The 15,415-nt window shown below is 60.8% G+C and overlaps 1 protein-coding gene across 2 annotated transcripts in view; it reads left to right on the plus strand.

Moving 5' to 3' along the window:
* RARG (retinoic acid receptor gamma) overlaps window positions 1-15,415 on the plus strand; it is a 64,448-nt gene that overhangs the window by 9,169 nt on the left and 39,864 nt on the right. For both annotated transcript variants that reach the window (XM_030554499.1, XM_030554500.1), the window contains exon 2: window positions 8,186-8,637. In XM_030554499.1, coding sequence (XP_030410359.1) covers window positions 8,448-8,637 — 190 coding nt within the window. In that variant the 5' untranslated portion in view covers window positions 8,186-8,447. The remainder of the gene's footprint in view (window positions 1-8,185; window positions 8,638-15,415) is intronic.

Here is a 15,415-nt window from a genome sequence, read left to right on the forward strand (position 1 = left end):
GGGCCGGGCTGGGCCTGTTCCCGGTGTAGCTGGGATCCCTGGTGGGGCGGAAGGGGCTAGTGCTGTGGCTGCTCTCAGGAATGTGGTGCTGCAAGTCGGGGAACAACCTGCATGCGCCCAGGTGCTCAGCCCAGGAAACTCCACGGGGCTGGGTTTGATTTTGTTGCCTAAGCCTGTGGGTTTGGTTCCCACTGGGCACTGGAGAGCAGGTTCTGGCTCTCACCCCCCATGCGTTTGGGACCAGTCACACCCACTGGAATAAGGGCCTGGCGTGGAGAAAAGAGATATAGCCCCCCTCCCCCCAGCTACACACACAGCTCAACACAGACACACTCCAACACCCCCAGCAAACACACACGCATGTAACTGCGTGGGTTACAGGTGCACATACACACATAGCTCAACACAGACCCACTCCAACTCCCCCAGCACACACACACACACACACACACACACACACACACACACACACACACACACACACACACAACTAAACACTCCAATTCCCCCAACAAACACACACACACACACAGAGCTCAACACAGACCCACTTCAACTCCCCCAGCAAACACACACACACAACTCAACACAGACACACTCCAACACCACCAACAAACACACACAGCTCAACAGACACACTCCAACACCCCCAACAAACACACACACACACAGCTCAACACAGACACACTCCAGCTCCCCCAGCAAACACACACACACACACACAGAGCTCAACACAGACACACTCCAACACCCCGAACAAACACATGCATGTAACTGTGTGGGTTACACGTGCACATACACACACAGCTGAATACAGACCCACTCCAACTCCCCCAGCAAAAACACACACACACATACAGCTCATTACAGACCCACTCCAACACTCCCAGCAAACACACACCTACACCCACATGGCTCAACACAGACACACTCCAGCACCCCCAGCGCGCGCGTGCGCACACACACAGAGCTCAACATGGACACACACGCCAACATCTTAGCAAACAGAAACATGTACACACGCACACACACTCAGCTCAACATAGACACACTTCAACACCCACACCAGTCCAACAGACACACACCAATATTTACACTCACATATCCCAACACACACACACATCACACACACACCAACCTCAGCACAGATTCATCAACAAACACACCAACCCCATTAAAACCACACAGATCGACGCACGCAGCAGCCCCACAGATACACACAGTGATACATCCACACATACCCCAACCCCAACACACTCTCACCGACATACACACTCCAACAACCCTGCCCCTTGCAGAATCAGGCCCCGAACCCAGGAGTCCAGGCTCCCAGACCTCCACCCCGTCTCTAAGGGCCCTGATGGTGCTAAGAGCTCCCCGCCACAGGCTGACTTTTCTGAAAATCCAGTTCCTCTCCGGTGCCTAAGCGGGAGCTGAGCCTCTTTGGAATTCCAGCTCCTGCAGTGCCAGCATTAAGAGACAAGACTTCCCTGGGTGGCAATTCCCGTCTCTCCCTTACAAATACCTTTCCCCGCAGCCCTAACCTGCTGCCTCCCCAACCGCCACCCACAGCCCCCATTACAGCGTAATTATTGTCTCCCTTGCCAGGAACAGTTTGTTGGGAAAGTGGAAAATCTGTATTTATTTTCCCACCTTCAAGTAGCTTTTTTTAAAAAAAACAACAAAAAAACACAAACCCACAAACCCAAAGCAGGCCCAGCTCAGTGGATTCCACCCGGCCTCCCCTCCCTACCTTCCGAAAATCCCCCACCCCACCCCACCCTGCAAGCTGAAACGGCTTGCAAACCCCAGAGGGGAAATATTTCTGGAGGATGCTGTGGCAAGGGGGATAGGCTGGAATGTGCCGCACTCCACCTCAGCTAGCGGCGCTGCCAGCATCCTGACGGGGAAGGTGTGGAGCGGGCGGCGGTGGGTCACGGGGGCGAATTGAAATTGCTGTCAGTGGTCCTATGGAGTTCAACAGGGTCAGAAGCTGGCCTAGAGCAGAGAAGAAAGACGGACACTAGGCCGAGCCCTGGCTTCAAGGTATTTAGGCAGCATTGAGGATCTGCATCATAGCTGCTCTGAGCCTCAGTTTTCCCATCTGCACAATGGGACCCCTGCCCTGCCTCACAGGGGTGGGGGTTGGGAGGAGAAATCCTTTAGAGACTGAGAAGTATTCGGGCACCACAGTATAAGGGGGGGTCCTAGACAGACTGGAAACCCAAGATCAGCTGCATGGCCTAATGGCTGGGGCCTTAGATTAGGATGTTCCTGGCCTGTGTGTGTGCGTGGCACCCTGAGCTCCGTTCGGGTCTGGAGGGGGGCCAGCAGAATGGCACCTTCCAATGCCAGGCCCTGGCCCCGGTGAAGAGTGGCTGTGTCCGGCTCTCAGTGGGAAATACACCCGCCTCCGGCTCGGCCCCAGTCTTTGTGTCGGTCAGCCCACCCCCATCTGCATTAGCCCCACGGCTTAAGCAGCAGCATGGAGTGACAATCGGCGCTGAGCCCGGCTGTGCCAGGGAGCACTGGGACCTTGCCAGACTCCGCTGCCCAGCGGCCAGAGCCACCCGTTCCCATGCACGTGGCTCAGAGCTAGCAGCTTGTCTGCTCCAGAGAAACGTCCCTCCGGAGGGCTCTGGGACGCCCTGCTGGGTCCCAGGTGTGCTGGAGTGGATGTGCTTTCTGCTGCGTTCGGTGCTGTTCCCCTGGGTCAGCGCAGAGCCCCCGGGAAACGTCTGACTGTTTTCCTGCCCCCACCCCCAGCCCAATGTCCTGCCAGATCTCCCAGCCTCCCCGGCATCAGGAACGATGGGGTAGGTACCCAGAGGGCGCTGCCAGTCAAACGGGTCAGAAAGGGGGCAAAAGGGCACTGGCTCTTAAGCCCCATTGCAGTGGAGGCTCTGAGCGCTTGGGCCCAGTTCCACGGAGGTGCCTAACTCCCAGAGTTCGGTGCACGAGTACCTCTGGGGAGCTGGCCTGGGCTGCTCACACTGATCTGTTTCGCTAGCACAGAAGCAGTGCGGAAGGCGCTGGCATCGTTATCCCAGGTGCCACGCGCGGCAACCCCGTGGCAGGTGGGGCTGGAGGGGGGACTTTTGCGTCAAATCCCTTGGGAGCGAGGCGGGTGGAAAATCCACGTCTCTCTTTTTCTGTTACCAAAAAATACAGCCCCTGGGTTTGAGCGGGGCTCCGGCTGCAGGCTGCTCAGCCTCCCCAGTTGGACATCACAGCCCAGACCCCAAAGACCGAACTGGGCAGATCAGGCTGGGACAGACCTGGGTTTTATCTACTCTGGCCAGTCACTACCCCCCCCACCCGTGCTTGGGTCCTCAGATTGTCTCCTCCCCACTCTGTGGCTGAGAAGCACCTGGCATAGCTTTGCTCTGGCCTGGGTGAGGGCCTCTGGGTGCTCCCGAAATACAGAAAATGGTCCTAGCAGAGATGAGATTCCCTCCAGTCTGGGCCATGGCCACACCAAGGAGGTTAGAGTCAAAGGCCAGGTCGGCCCTACAGCCTGAAGAGGGGTGATCCCTGGCTGACGTCGCTGCATTGGCAGAAGCCCCTGGTGCTGCGGATGCTGGAAGCTGGAATTAGTGACACCCAGTGAACGGTGCGGCTTTGCCGGTTGAAGCTATATCCACCCTTGGGGTCCTTTGTCAGGACAGCCGTACGGGCGAGCACGTGTTGTGAGGCCTACCCAGACAGCCTGGGTTTGCTGCAAGCATCGACTTCCCTCGGACACACGGAGCGAAACCTTCTCTGGGCTTTTCCAAGGCTGGGGCCAGGGCCTTGTCTGCACCGTGCCGAGGGTGGGAGAAGCCATCTCTGTTGAGTGTGACCTCACCGTGTTCCAGCTGAGAACAGCAAACTCAGGACGTTTCGGAGGCCACCTCTGCATGGATGTAACCTGCAATCCCCAAAGTGGTTGGAAAGCAGCACCACAGCTGACCCTCCCTCCCCCCCAGCCCAGCTCAGGGTCTGGAGAGAAAGCAGGGGGCCCTCCCTCTGCAGAGGGGTATCTGTGAGCTGGTTCTCTTGCTGGTTTCCATGGGCTGGACACCTCGGCCTGACAGCACGTTTATTTTTGGAACACAGGCTCCGAGAGGCCCTCACATATGGAAAAGCTTACGGAAACGAAGCCCTTACGTGAGTGGCTCACTTGAAATCTCATGGCTTTCACTCCACAGGCCGCTTGGCAGGGTCCTCCGCAGCAGGGGGAACAGAGCTGTGGGCCAGCGAACTCTTGGATTTTTAAAGGCACCCAACACCATCTTCCCGCCCCAGTAGGATGTGTGCACAGGCCAGTTCGGAGAGACGACCGGCTCTAGGGACGTTTGTGCAGCTGGGCTGTTCCCTGGAGCTGCTGTGCTGGGTGCCTGCCAGAGTCATGGCAGGGCACTGCTGCGGGGAAGCTCACAGCGCTGGTGTCCCAGCTGGGCACTGCTATGGGAAAGCTCACAGCGCTGGCGTCCCGGCTGGGCACTGCTGCGGGGAAGCTCACAGTGCTGGCGTCCCGGCTGGGCACTGCTCTGGGCAAGCTCACACATGAAGCTTGTGGGCAGCGGGTGCTTTCCATGTGTCAGTGCCCCCAGAGGGGGGATTCAAGCCAGCGTGCAGCGCCAGCATGACGCACATTAGCATCCTCCTCAGGGGACGCTAATTTCCTCCCCTTTATATCCTCCAGTCTCCTGCCCGGCTCAACACTCCAGCTTCCCATGCTCACCAGTGGGGGGCACCACATGGCAGGTCATCCCTAGGGACAGCTTGGACCTCAGTGCCCTGGGTCTGTAGGACAGAGATGTGGGGTGCAGTCCCCTGCCTGCTCCAGGGAGATCCGCAGGGGGATGGGGCTACATTTACCCCCTGGCTGTACTGTGGGCCTGGATCTGACCCTTGGGGCTCAAAGCAAGGGAGCCCCTGGCAAACTGTGACCCCAGATCAGAAGGGGAAGCAGCTTTCCCTACAGTCCCCCACCACTGGGGTGAGCATCAGGGCCTCTCTTCTCTGCAGCAAGACGAGGTAGCGCCCCTCAATCTAAGCACAGCCTCCCCCCCGCCCGAGACCAAGCACTGGGCCTCTCTCTCATCTGTGGCCATTCCTTCTCTGCCAGTATTCTTCTGCCATTCGCTCTCTCTTTCTGCAATTCCCCATCCTTGTGCCCGTTGCTGTTACCATCAGGGGAGCACTAACTCCATGGTACTCCCCACCAGCATGCCAACCCCTCTGCCACCTCCCTTCCTTGTGCCAGCCCGGCTCTGCTGTTCACCGTGACTGTGCCAGCCACTGCCCCTCTGCTTCCCTCCAGGCACGATGCCAGCAATCCCCTTTCACCCATTTCCCACGGCTGCCACGCTACCCGCCACCTCCCTCTTGCCTCCCGGTTTCAAACTAGGGTGAGGCAAGATCACCCCGGGGAGCGAGTGTGGGAGCCCGAACAAGGGTGCGGGGGGGACAGAAAACAAGCAGCAGAGGTGGGGGGGGAGCTGGGCGTAGGGGGAGCGGGAGCCGCAGAGGCGGCTGTTGTGAATTAGGGCTGTGGTGTAGTGTTCCATGTGGAAGATGTGACGCGCTCGCATTCTGCCCCCGGGGTGGTACAGGCCGCGCCGATGCAGGGCGAGCCAAGCCCAGATGAGCGCTGGCATCGAGAACATAAGCTTCATTTATCTGGGAACCTGAAATGACTCTTGATTTAAATCATATGGTAAAAGCACAAAAAAATTGCCTGCCTTTGGCCCCGGTTCAAAAGGAAAAACACACAGACACGCGCGCCCTTGTGCGGAGCTGCTTAAAGGGCCAGTGCAGTGCGCGGACAAGTCAGGGCCTTGTCCAGACATGGCAGAAGGCGGGGGGAGAGGGCCCGGGTTGGGGTCCGATGGCGCCGTTTGGTGGCCCGGGGTTGGACCCCGGCTTTCTCCACTGGGGTGTGGGGGCTGCCATCAAAATATAGATCTGGCTGGGGATTTTAAATGCACACCCTGGGTCAGGGGTGTGTGTGTGTGTGTGTGTGTGTGTGTGTGTGTGTGTGTGTGTGTGTGAAAGAGTTGATGTTTGTGTGTATGAGTCAGGGTGTGTGTGTGTGGTGTGTTTGTGCATGTGAGTTGCTGTTCGTGTGCATGTGAGTTGCGTGTGTGTGTGTGTTTGTGAGTAACGGGGTGCGGGTGTCGTTTGGACCCTGTGTCTAGCTCTCTCCTGTTCGTGCATTTCTGAGCCAGGGGGTGTTCAAACCCACTTGGCCGCAAGTGAAGCAGGGAAGGGTTGCCAATTTTGGTTGGCCATATTCCTGGAGGTTTCATCACACGACATCATCTTTAATTCCTGGAGACTCCAGGACAATCCTGGAGGGCTGGCAACCCTACCTGAGCCATAAGTTAGGGCACAGGATTGTCTGGGTAGGGGGCAGGACTCCTGAGTCCTATTCTCAGCTCTGCGGAGTGACCTCAGGTGAGTCCCTCCCCCTCACTGGGCCTCAATCTCCCCATCTGTTGCAAAGCATTTGAGATGTATGGACTGAGGTGTGGGGGGGTGTCAGGCAGATGCTAATGAGCCTATCAAAGCCAGTTTGAACCTTCACCACCCCAACCCCAGTCCTCTGGGGTTAGCCGGCAATGAGCAGGAGAGACCAGGCAGGCGTCCTGACTGTCGAACCAAACAGTGGCATGTTCCCTCCCCTTTGGTGGGGCTGGATATTTGGGGCTATGGCCTCTGCACCCTGGGTCACAGGCTACTGGACTGGCCTCCAGATCACCCTTCCCATGGGCCTGCAGAGCCATCCAGCCCTCCGTAATTGGGACGGGATTGGCTTCCATGGGTACCCAAAGCCCTGCACTCCACACGCCCTGGCAGAGAGCATGCTGGGACAGCTGTGTTCCCAGCAAGCTCTCTGCTCTGCACATCTGGAAGTGCCCCTCCAGCTGAGCCCCGCTGATGCACTAGGGACTTACAGGGAGGCCCATGGGGGCAGTGCTGTCTCTGGTCTGCCATCATGCACTGGGGGCTCACGTAGGGCATCCAGATGTCCCGATAAAATCGGGACCGTCCCGATATTTAGGTGTTTGTCCCACGTCCCGACCGATCTTTGTCCTGATATTTCGCTCTGCCGGCAGCACTTGCCTTTTCTTTTCTCTGCCGGTGGACCACCCCCACTCCCTCTCATCTGGTCACCCTAGGCTCATGGGATGGCCCATGGAGGGAAGGGGAGGGGGCTGGACAGCTTTCGCCAAGGAAGTGGGGTTTGATGGGTTTCTGCTCCATCCTCAGCCAGCCCTCAGCCCCCACTGGCTCAGGCGATGTCCTTTTACCCTGGGGAGCCTGACCGCCCAGGGGCATGAGGCTTGGAACAGGCCTATGGGGGGATGACACTCGGGGGCAGTGTCAGGCCAGATCCCTGGAGTATTAATGGCACTTCCCATCCTCACTGCACCCTGGAAACTCCAGGACAATCCTGGAGGGTTGGCAACTCTACCCCCACCCCCACCCCCCAGCAGGGGCTGGGCTGGGATCAGGGCTGTTACACATGGGGTGGGGTGAGGGGTTGAGAGCTGAGAGACACAGAGCCTGTGCGGGGGAGGGAGGGGGGGGGCTGCTTTCCCTGTGCCTGTGCTGCGTGCACAAGCCTGCATGAGCGTGTACATGCCTGTACTGGGTGTGTGCGTGTTTATGTGTGTGCTCTGAGCTCCTGGGCTATCCCCATCTCCCTCGCAGGGTCAGGAGTGCCCTGACCAAGCTGGCGCTGTCCCAGAGCCCTGGGCTTCCTGGGGCCAGCGTCCTGGGTGCAAATCTAGCTCGCAAGGCCAAGCGGGAGCTGCTGGGTGCAGGGCCCTGTGGAAAGTCGGCCCTGGAGCCCTGCCGTGCCTAAATCTGGAGCAGCTCAGAGGGTTGCAGCTGCTCTTCCTCCATCAGGGCAGCCTGGCAGGATGCCATCGACCCTCTGGGCCAGGCCGGCCCCAGTTTCCTGCCCACCCTCTTCCACATTGCAGGGGTCCCTGCGGGGGCAGAGCTTTGGGAGTCTGGGCACTGGCAGTGCCCATGCAGTGCAGCCCCTGGCTGGCTCATTGGCTCTTGCTCGCCCTGCCCTGGCATCTGTGCCAAGTGGCAGCGTGGTGCTGAGCTCCGCCACCAGGCAGGGAGGGGCTGGCCGGCAGTTTCACTGGCACCGTCTCATTCTGTCTTTCTTCTCCCGCAGCCAGGAAGGCCCAGTGGATGCCCCGGATCCTCCGAAGGCAGGAGGAAGGAACTCCAGCGTTGTGGGGGGATAAATCCTGGTCGAGGACATCCCAACCCCACTATCCCCTGCATCTTTCAAGGGAGATGCCCAGGGGCCATGGCGTGCTTGCCGTGGGGGCCGACTGATGCCACCAGGATCTTCGGCCGGTGCTGAAAACGGGTCGGGGCCGGGCGTTGCTCCATAGCAGACGGACGACCCCCCCCCCAGGCCCTCCTCTGCCATGGCAGCGAACAAGGAGAGGGTCTGCCCCAGTGGGACCCCACTGGGCCACATGAATGGTTTCCCCCCCACCGTGTACCCCTTCGCCTTCTCCAGCAGCATCCGGGGCTCACCCCCTTTCGAGGTGCTCAACAGTGCAGGCTACTTCCGGGGCTTCCCCACCGACCTGCCCAAGGAGATGGCATCTCTGTGTAAGTACCCGGGGCTGGGGGGGGGGCGCACTGAGGGAGTGGGGGGTTCATCATTGTTTAGGGGTACCATGAGAAGCTGTGAGGCCGTGATGTTGCATGGTGGCAGGGCTGGCAATAGCCCGCAGTGAGCTGATGGTGGGTTGGCATGGGATCAAGGCCGAGATGGGATTGATGCTGGGACGTGTGGTGCCACGTTGTAGTGAGTGGGACTGACTCCAGATGCGAAGGGGTTAATGGTGGGGTGCGGTGGGGCTGGCTCCGGATGTGAAGGAGTTAATGGCGGGGTGCAGTGAGGCTGGCTCTGTATGCGAAGGGACTAATGGTGGGGTGCAGTGGGGCTGGCACTGGATATGACGAGGTTAATGGCAGGGTGCAGTGGGCTGGCTCTGTATGCGAAGGGGTTAATGGCGGGGTGCAGAGAGGCTGGCTCTCTATGCGAAGGGGCTAATGGCGGGGTGCAGTGGGTCTGGCTCCAGATGTGAAGGGGTTAATAGCAGGGTGCAGTGGGTCTGGCTCCAGATGTGAAGGTGTTGATGGCGGGGTGCAATGGGGCTTACTCTGGATATGAAGGGACTAATGGTGAGGTGCAGTGGGAATGGCACTGGATATGAAGGGGCTAATGTCGGGGTGCAGTGGGGCTGTCACTGGATGCGAAGGGGTTAATGGCGGGATGCAGTGGGGCGGGCACTGGATGCAAAGGGGCTAATGGCAGGGTGCAGTGGGGCTGGCTCCAGATGCGAAGAGATTAATGGCAGAGTGCAGTGGGGCTGGATGCGGATGCGAAGGGGCTAATGGCAGGGTGCAGTGGGGCTGGCTCCGGATGTGAAGGTGCTAATGGCCTGGTGCAGTGGAGCTGGATCCGGATGCAAAGGGGTTAATGGTGGGCTCCAGTCTCTTTATTCTGGGAGCAGCTGGAGGTCCCATCCCAGACCAGGGCTTCTGCGGGACGGGGTTGCCGCAGGGGTGTAGCAGGGTGGGCGCCAGGGTGTGGTAGGACAATTTGGGGTTTGTCATTGGGGCATGGCAGGATTGGTGCCTGTGGATGGCTGAGCTGCTGCCAGGATGCGGCCGCGCCAGTGCCAGGGCGTGGCAGGGTCCATGCTGGGAAGTGGCGGGATTGATGCCTTCACATGGCATGGCTGGCATCAGGGTGTGGCGGGCATGGCGGGCGTGGCGCTGGGATATTTTTAGGTTTGGCCCTGGGATGCGGCAGGGTCATTGCCCGGACGTGGTGGGGTTGGCGCTAGGTCGCGTTTGTTTGCCGTCAGGCCATGGCAGGGTCAGTGCTGGGCCGTGGGGAGCTAATGCTGGGACTTTTCGGGGATGCCATGGTGACCTGTTGCGATGACCTGATGTGATGGGCGATGCTTTGATGGGACCTCCCGGTGGTCTAAGAGGGAGAGGGGGGCGCTGTCTCTGGTCTGCCATGGTGCCCTGGGAGCTCACGGTCCTGCCCCTGGCAGAGATGGCTCTCTAGGGGGAAGAGTCTCCCAGCAGCCCCTGCTGCCCTCTAGTGCCAGGGGAGGGTCAGGCCCCCCCACCCTGTCCCTGGGGAACGTTTTGGTGGGGCTGGTGGCTCAGTGCCGGGGCTTCAGGGCTCCGTGGGGCTCAGCCCCCTCCTGCCTGCTGGAACAGGCCTGGAACCCAGCCTGGTCTCCCGTGTGCGGATCCCAACATGCCGGAGTCGCGTCCCCATGCCGCCCCAGCTGTCAGTCACGGGCCGCACGTGTCTGCACTGCATGTGGGGCTGGGCTTATCCCTGTGGGTGTCAGGGTCCTCCCCTGTATGGGGGGCTCCTGACAGAGGAGTCATGCCCCCTCTCCTTGGGTCCTCCCCCCAGCTCTGCCCAGGCTATCTCAGCCCTGGGCTGCCCCCCTGAGCTCTGCTGCTGCCCCTCAGTCCTGGCCCACAGCCCGCTGTGACCACCCCCAGCTCTGCTGATGTCTCGTAATCCCAACCTGCAGCCTTTCCTCCCCACACCACCTCCCTGCCTGCTAGAGGGGCTGCCACGTCGTTCCTTTCCCCCCCAGCTGGATCTGAAGGCAGCATGGGGCGGGTAGCATGACCCATCCCGCCCTGGCCACTAGACCTTCGGGTTGCTCCCTGGAACGCTGCCCGGCCCTGTGCCACACCTGATGAGTGCCCTTCTTGGCGTGACCTGGCCAGCATCCTGTGCAACGTTGGCCCTGGTATGGGGAGCCCAGGGGCGTGCCCGCGTGGGCGTGGGAGCCTGCCTGGGCTTTTTGACAGTGGAATCCCAGGCAGCTGCAGGTGGTGCTTGCCCTGGGGCCCGGCGGAGCGGCAAGTACATTGCGTGGGAGGGGCAGGAACGTTGGCGTCTCAGGGGATGGAGCAGCTGGGCAAGATGGTGCCTGCTGCGATCCCCCACCATGTAGGGAGGGCGTGTGTGGGCGAAGCCTCACTCCGCCTAGGGCAGGGCATTAGCTGACAGGCACAGTGTCTCCTGCAGCTAGTAGAGCCCCCGAGGTCTGGAGTGGTGCTGTGAGGTGGAGCTGCCATTCGTGATGGGGGGACAAGAGCCTGGGGCTAAGTGGAGGGCCCATGGTGCACAGCAGGGGTGCGAATGTGGGACTCAGCAGATCTGGCTGCGGCTTGGGGGAGTTTTCAGGCCAGGTGGTGTTTGTGACCATGGAACTGCCTCCTCGTGTTTTGGGATACAGGAAAGGGGTACGATTTTGGCAGAGGAATCTGCCCGCTGGACTGCCCCCGGCCCAGCCCCCTTGTTCCCCCACCAGCCCAGCCCTCTTGGCTCCCTCAGCCCCCTTTGCCAAACTCCACGCGAGCAGCAAGCTGGCTTCTGTTCTGCTCACACTGGCTTTTCCGCGGGCCCGGCTCTCGCTCAGCCGACGGAGGGTGACGGCTTTAATCAGTGCCTGATGGACGGGCGCTGGCAGCGCCGCTGGAAAGAATTATTTCATCTGGCTCCAGATGAGAGCTGCTGAGCAGGGCCCGGGTGGCGCTGGAGTGAAAAGGGCTCTGTGCACTCCCCTTACCAGCCCCTCGCAGGCAGGGGGCCGGCGGCTTTTCCCACCCAGTCCTTCGGCTCTCCATTGCGGGAGCAAAGCGGGCTGGGGTCAGGGCACCTCACTGGCTTGCTTTCTCCCTTCTGCAGGGGCTCTCAGACTTCACTAGCACATCCCAGCGCTTGCTGGGCCCTGGGGGCCGCCCAAGCCCATTGCACTGGGCTGCACCTGGGGTTTAGCTGCTGGAGAGTGGCAGGGCAAGCCCTGATACAGCAACCCCATCGCTGCTCCCTGCCAGGGGCATTGCCTGCCCTGCAGAGCAGATCTGGCGGGTGCCCAGGATTATGGGCTGGGTGACTAATTTGGGGAGAGTGGGGGAGCTGGATGTGCAAAGGGGATGAGTAGCTTAGAGCGGGGGTGGGTGGGGCTCGGAGTCAGGACTCCTGGGTTCTCTTCTTGGCTCTGGGAGAGGAGTGGGTTCTAGCGGTTAGAGTCGGGAGAAGGGGGGGTGGCAGCCAGGACTCCTGGGTTCTATTCCAGAGTCTGGTGGAGGAGCAGGGTCTAGTGTGTTGGAGCGGGGTGGGAACGGGTGTCAGGATTCCTGGGTTGCTTCTTCACTTCTGATACTGCCTTGCAGGGCTCTGATGTGGGCAGGGGGGTTGTGAGGGCATCGCCCTCCAGCTGCTGGGGTTGCTAATGGGACCTAGATCCGTCCCCCTCCCAGGGCCCAGCCCTGTGCCAGCCTGGTGAGAGCTCAGAGCAGGGTCCCATTCAGGTGAGCTCGAAGCTGGGACGTTCTCCCACTGCCCATGGAGGACAGTGCAGGAGGTGCCTTGCCCTGTGCGTCTTGTAGCTACCAGCCTCCAGGGCTATCGACCCAGCACCAGATTCACTTTCAGCTTCCCCGGCCTCCACCCCAGCTCTGCACCCCGGAGAGCCCTGGGGCTCCCTTGTCATGCTTCCCCCCAAGCCCAGTCTCCTACGTCCTGGCCCCAGCTCCTGTGCCCTGTTCAGTTAGGTCCCGGACTGTAAATGGGCATCCCCCAGCCCTGGCGCTGTGAGCTTCCCCACAGCAGTGCCCAGCTGAGACTCCAGCACTGTGAGCTTCCTGGAGTATAAATGGGCATATTCCCTGCCCCTGGGGAGATGGAGCTGCATGCCCACAGGGACAGTCCCAGCTCAGTGGCCCGGCCTCCTTTGGTCAGCTAGGCAGGTGGACTTACTGCATCACATGGTGCGGGAGCTGGGGTGGATACGTCTTCGCTTTGGCACTTTGCCCTCGGGGGCGGCTCTCCACACCCCAGAAGCAGCTGCCTTCCGTCGCTCTGTGGCGCTGGGAGCCCCAGGCAGCCCGGAGAAGTGGCACTTCCAAAACGTGGCGTCTGTGTGAGCCACAAGAAGTCCTCCTCCTGCCCCCACGCAGGGGAAGCAGAGTTGGTAAAGCTCCTCTCCCTGCCCCCGTTATGCAAGTGGAGAAACTGAGGCACATAATGAGGGGGATGCAGTGCTGCAGAAATGGAACCCAGGCGACCTGGCTTCCAGTCCCATGCTCAGCCTGCTGAGCTGTGCCATAACCTGCCAGCGGGGCTCCCCTTCTCCTGGGTTTGGGATCGTCCTTCCAGGGGTGGGGAGTGGGACATCCAGGGAAGAGGAACTCCCCCCCATCCCTTGGCCTGGAGCAAGCGGAAAGCGCCTCCCTCAGGATCTGTAGCAAACTGGACACCCAGGCTGGGGTACTAGGGAGGGCTGGGACTTGGCTGCTCTGTGGGGGGGGCAGGGGCAGGGTGCAGGGGGACCCAGTAGGGTGATTACCCAGTTTGATGTTACGTGGGGTTCCCTGATCTGCAGCATCCCCGGGAGCTGGGCAGAGGGAGCAGGGGGGTGAAATGTGGGGCTGTCCTGTCCCGAGCGCAGTGAGCCCATGGGTCTCCAGGGGGAGCCAGTAGCATCCCAGCTCCAAGCATAGTGGCCTCTCAGTGAACCCCGCCGGGGGTACGAGGGGGGAAGCCAGCACGGGGGGGGGGGGGGGTGTAGCTGGCAGCCGCCTATACCCTGTGGTTTGTTTTCTTTAGTGTTAACTTTCAGCGTCTTTCAGGCCCGCTTATGCCGTAGTGGCTGGAGTAGAGGTGCCTCCAGAAACGCCAGTCCCAGGCCCCCTGGCAGCATGTGGGCTCCCCTGCCCTCATCTCTAATCACTTGTAGGGGAGCCAGTGAGCCCCAGTGCCACAAGCCGAGGCTCTCCAAGCACCATATGGACATGAACTAATTCAGCCCTGCAGCCCTCCGCAGGAGAGGGTGAGGGATATCCCAGCGAATCTGCTGTCTCAGCACTGGCAGGAGGGGCTGGGCGATACAGCTCCCCAAGGGCCAGCAGAGGCCTCAGCCTGCAGGGATGGTCCCGGGGAAGCACCCTTAGGAGCAGCACCCTGAGGTCCCTCAGCAGTGCCCTGCCTCTCATGATATTGCTTTACAAATCTGCAGGGGGTAAAATAGACCCCAGGAGCCCTAGCTCCCAGTGTCCTGCTCTAACCACTAGACCTACCTTGCTCTACTTTTCAGGGAGAATAAATCCGTGCCTGTCAGGGTGCCCAGCATGGCTGAGCAGCTCTGCAGGAATTACCTTCCCCACAGGTGGTTCTAGGAAGTGGAATCAAGTTTGCACTGCTCCAACCCCCTACAGCTCTGAAACCCCCAGATCCCCTGCCCCCCCATCCACAAATAACCGACTCTCTCCCACTGCTTCCCCCAGCCACCTTCTCCCCTAGCACCGCTCAGCTGATGTCCCCTCCCCATCCCCCATTGCAGGGTCCCTGATTGAAGTCCAGAGCGGGACTGCTGCAGGGAGATGGGTGGAGGGTCACTAGGGGGTGCTGTGCTGCAGGGAGATGGGTGGAGGGTCATTAGGGGGTGCTGTGCGGCAGGGAGCTGGGTGGAGGGTCACTAGGGGGTGCTGTGCTGCAGGGAGCTGGGTGGAGGGTCATTAGGGGGTGCTGTGCGGCAGGGAGCTGGGTGGAGGGTCACTAGGGGGTGCTGTGCTGCAGGGAGCTGGGTGGAGGGTCACTAGGGGGCGCTGTGCTGCAGGGAGATGGGTGGAGGGTCATTAGGGGGCGCTGTGCTGCAGGGAGTTGGGTGGAGGGTCAGTAGGGGGCACTGTGCTGCTGGGAATAGGGTAGAAGGTCAGTAGGGGGCACTGTGCTGCAGGGAGTGGGGCAGAGCCGCTGTGCTGTGGGATGGGGGCTTAGTAAGAGGCTATGCAGCAGGGAGCGGGGTGGAGGGCCAGTAAGGGGCGCTGTGCTGCAGGGAGTTGGGTGGAGGGTCAGTAGGGGGCGCTGTGCTGCAGGGAGTTGGGTGGAGGGTCACTAGGGGGTGCTGTGCTGCAGGGAGCTGGGTGGAGGGTCACTAGGGGGCGCTGTGCTGCAGGGAGTTGGGTGGAGGGTCACTAGGGGGTGCTGTGCTGCAGGGAGCTGGGTGGAGGGTTACTAGGGAGCACTGTGCTGCTGGGAGTTGGGTGGAGGGTCACTAGGGGGCGCTGTGCTGCAGGGAGATGGGTGGAGGGTCACTAGGGGGTGCTGTGCTGCAGGGAGTTGGGTGGAGAGTCACTAGGGGGTGCTGTGCTGCAGGGAGCTGGGTGGAGGGTCACTAGGGGGCACTGTGCTGCAGGGAGCTGGGTGGAGGGTTACTAGGGGGCACTGTGCTGCAGGGAGATGGGTGGAGGGTCAGTAGGGGGCGCTGTGGTGCAGGGAGTTGGGTGGAGGGTCAGTAGGGGGCACTGTGCTGCTGGGAGTTGGGTAGAA

Source organism: Gopherus evgoodei, chromosome 3 (genome assembly GCF_007399415.2).
Source record: "Gopherus evgoodei ecotype Sinaloan lineage chromosome 3, rGopEvg1_v1.p, whole genome shotgun sequence".
NCBI lineage: Eukaryota > Metazoa > Chordata > Testudines > Testudinidae > Gopherus > Gopherus evgoodei.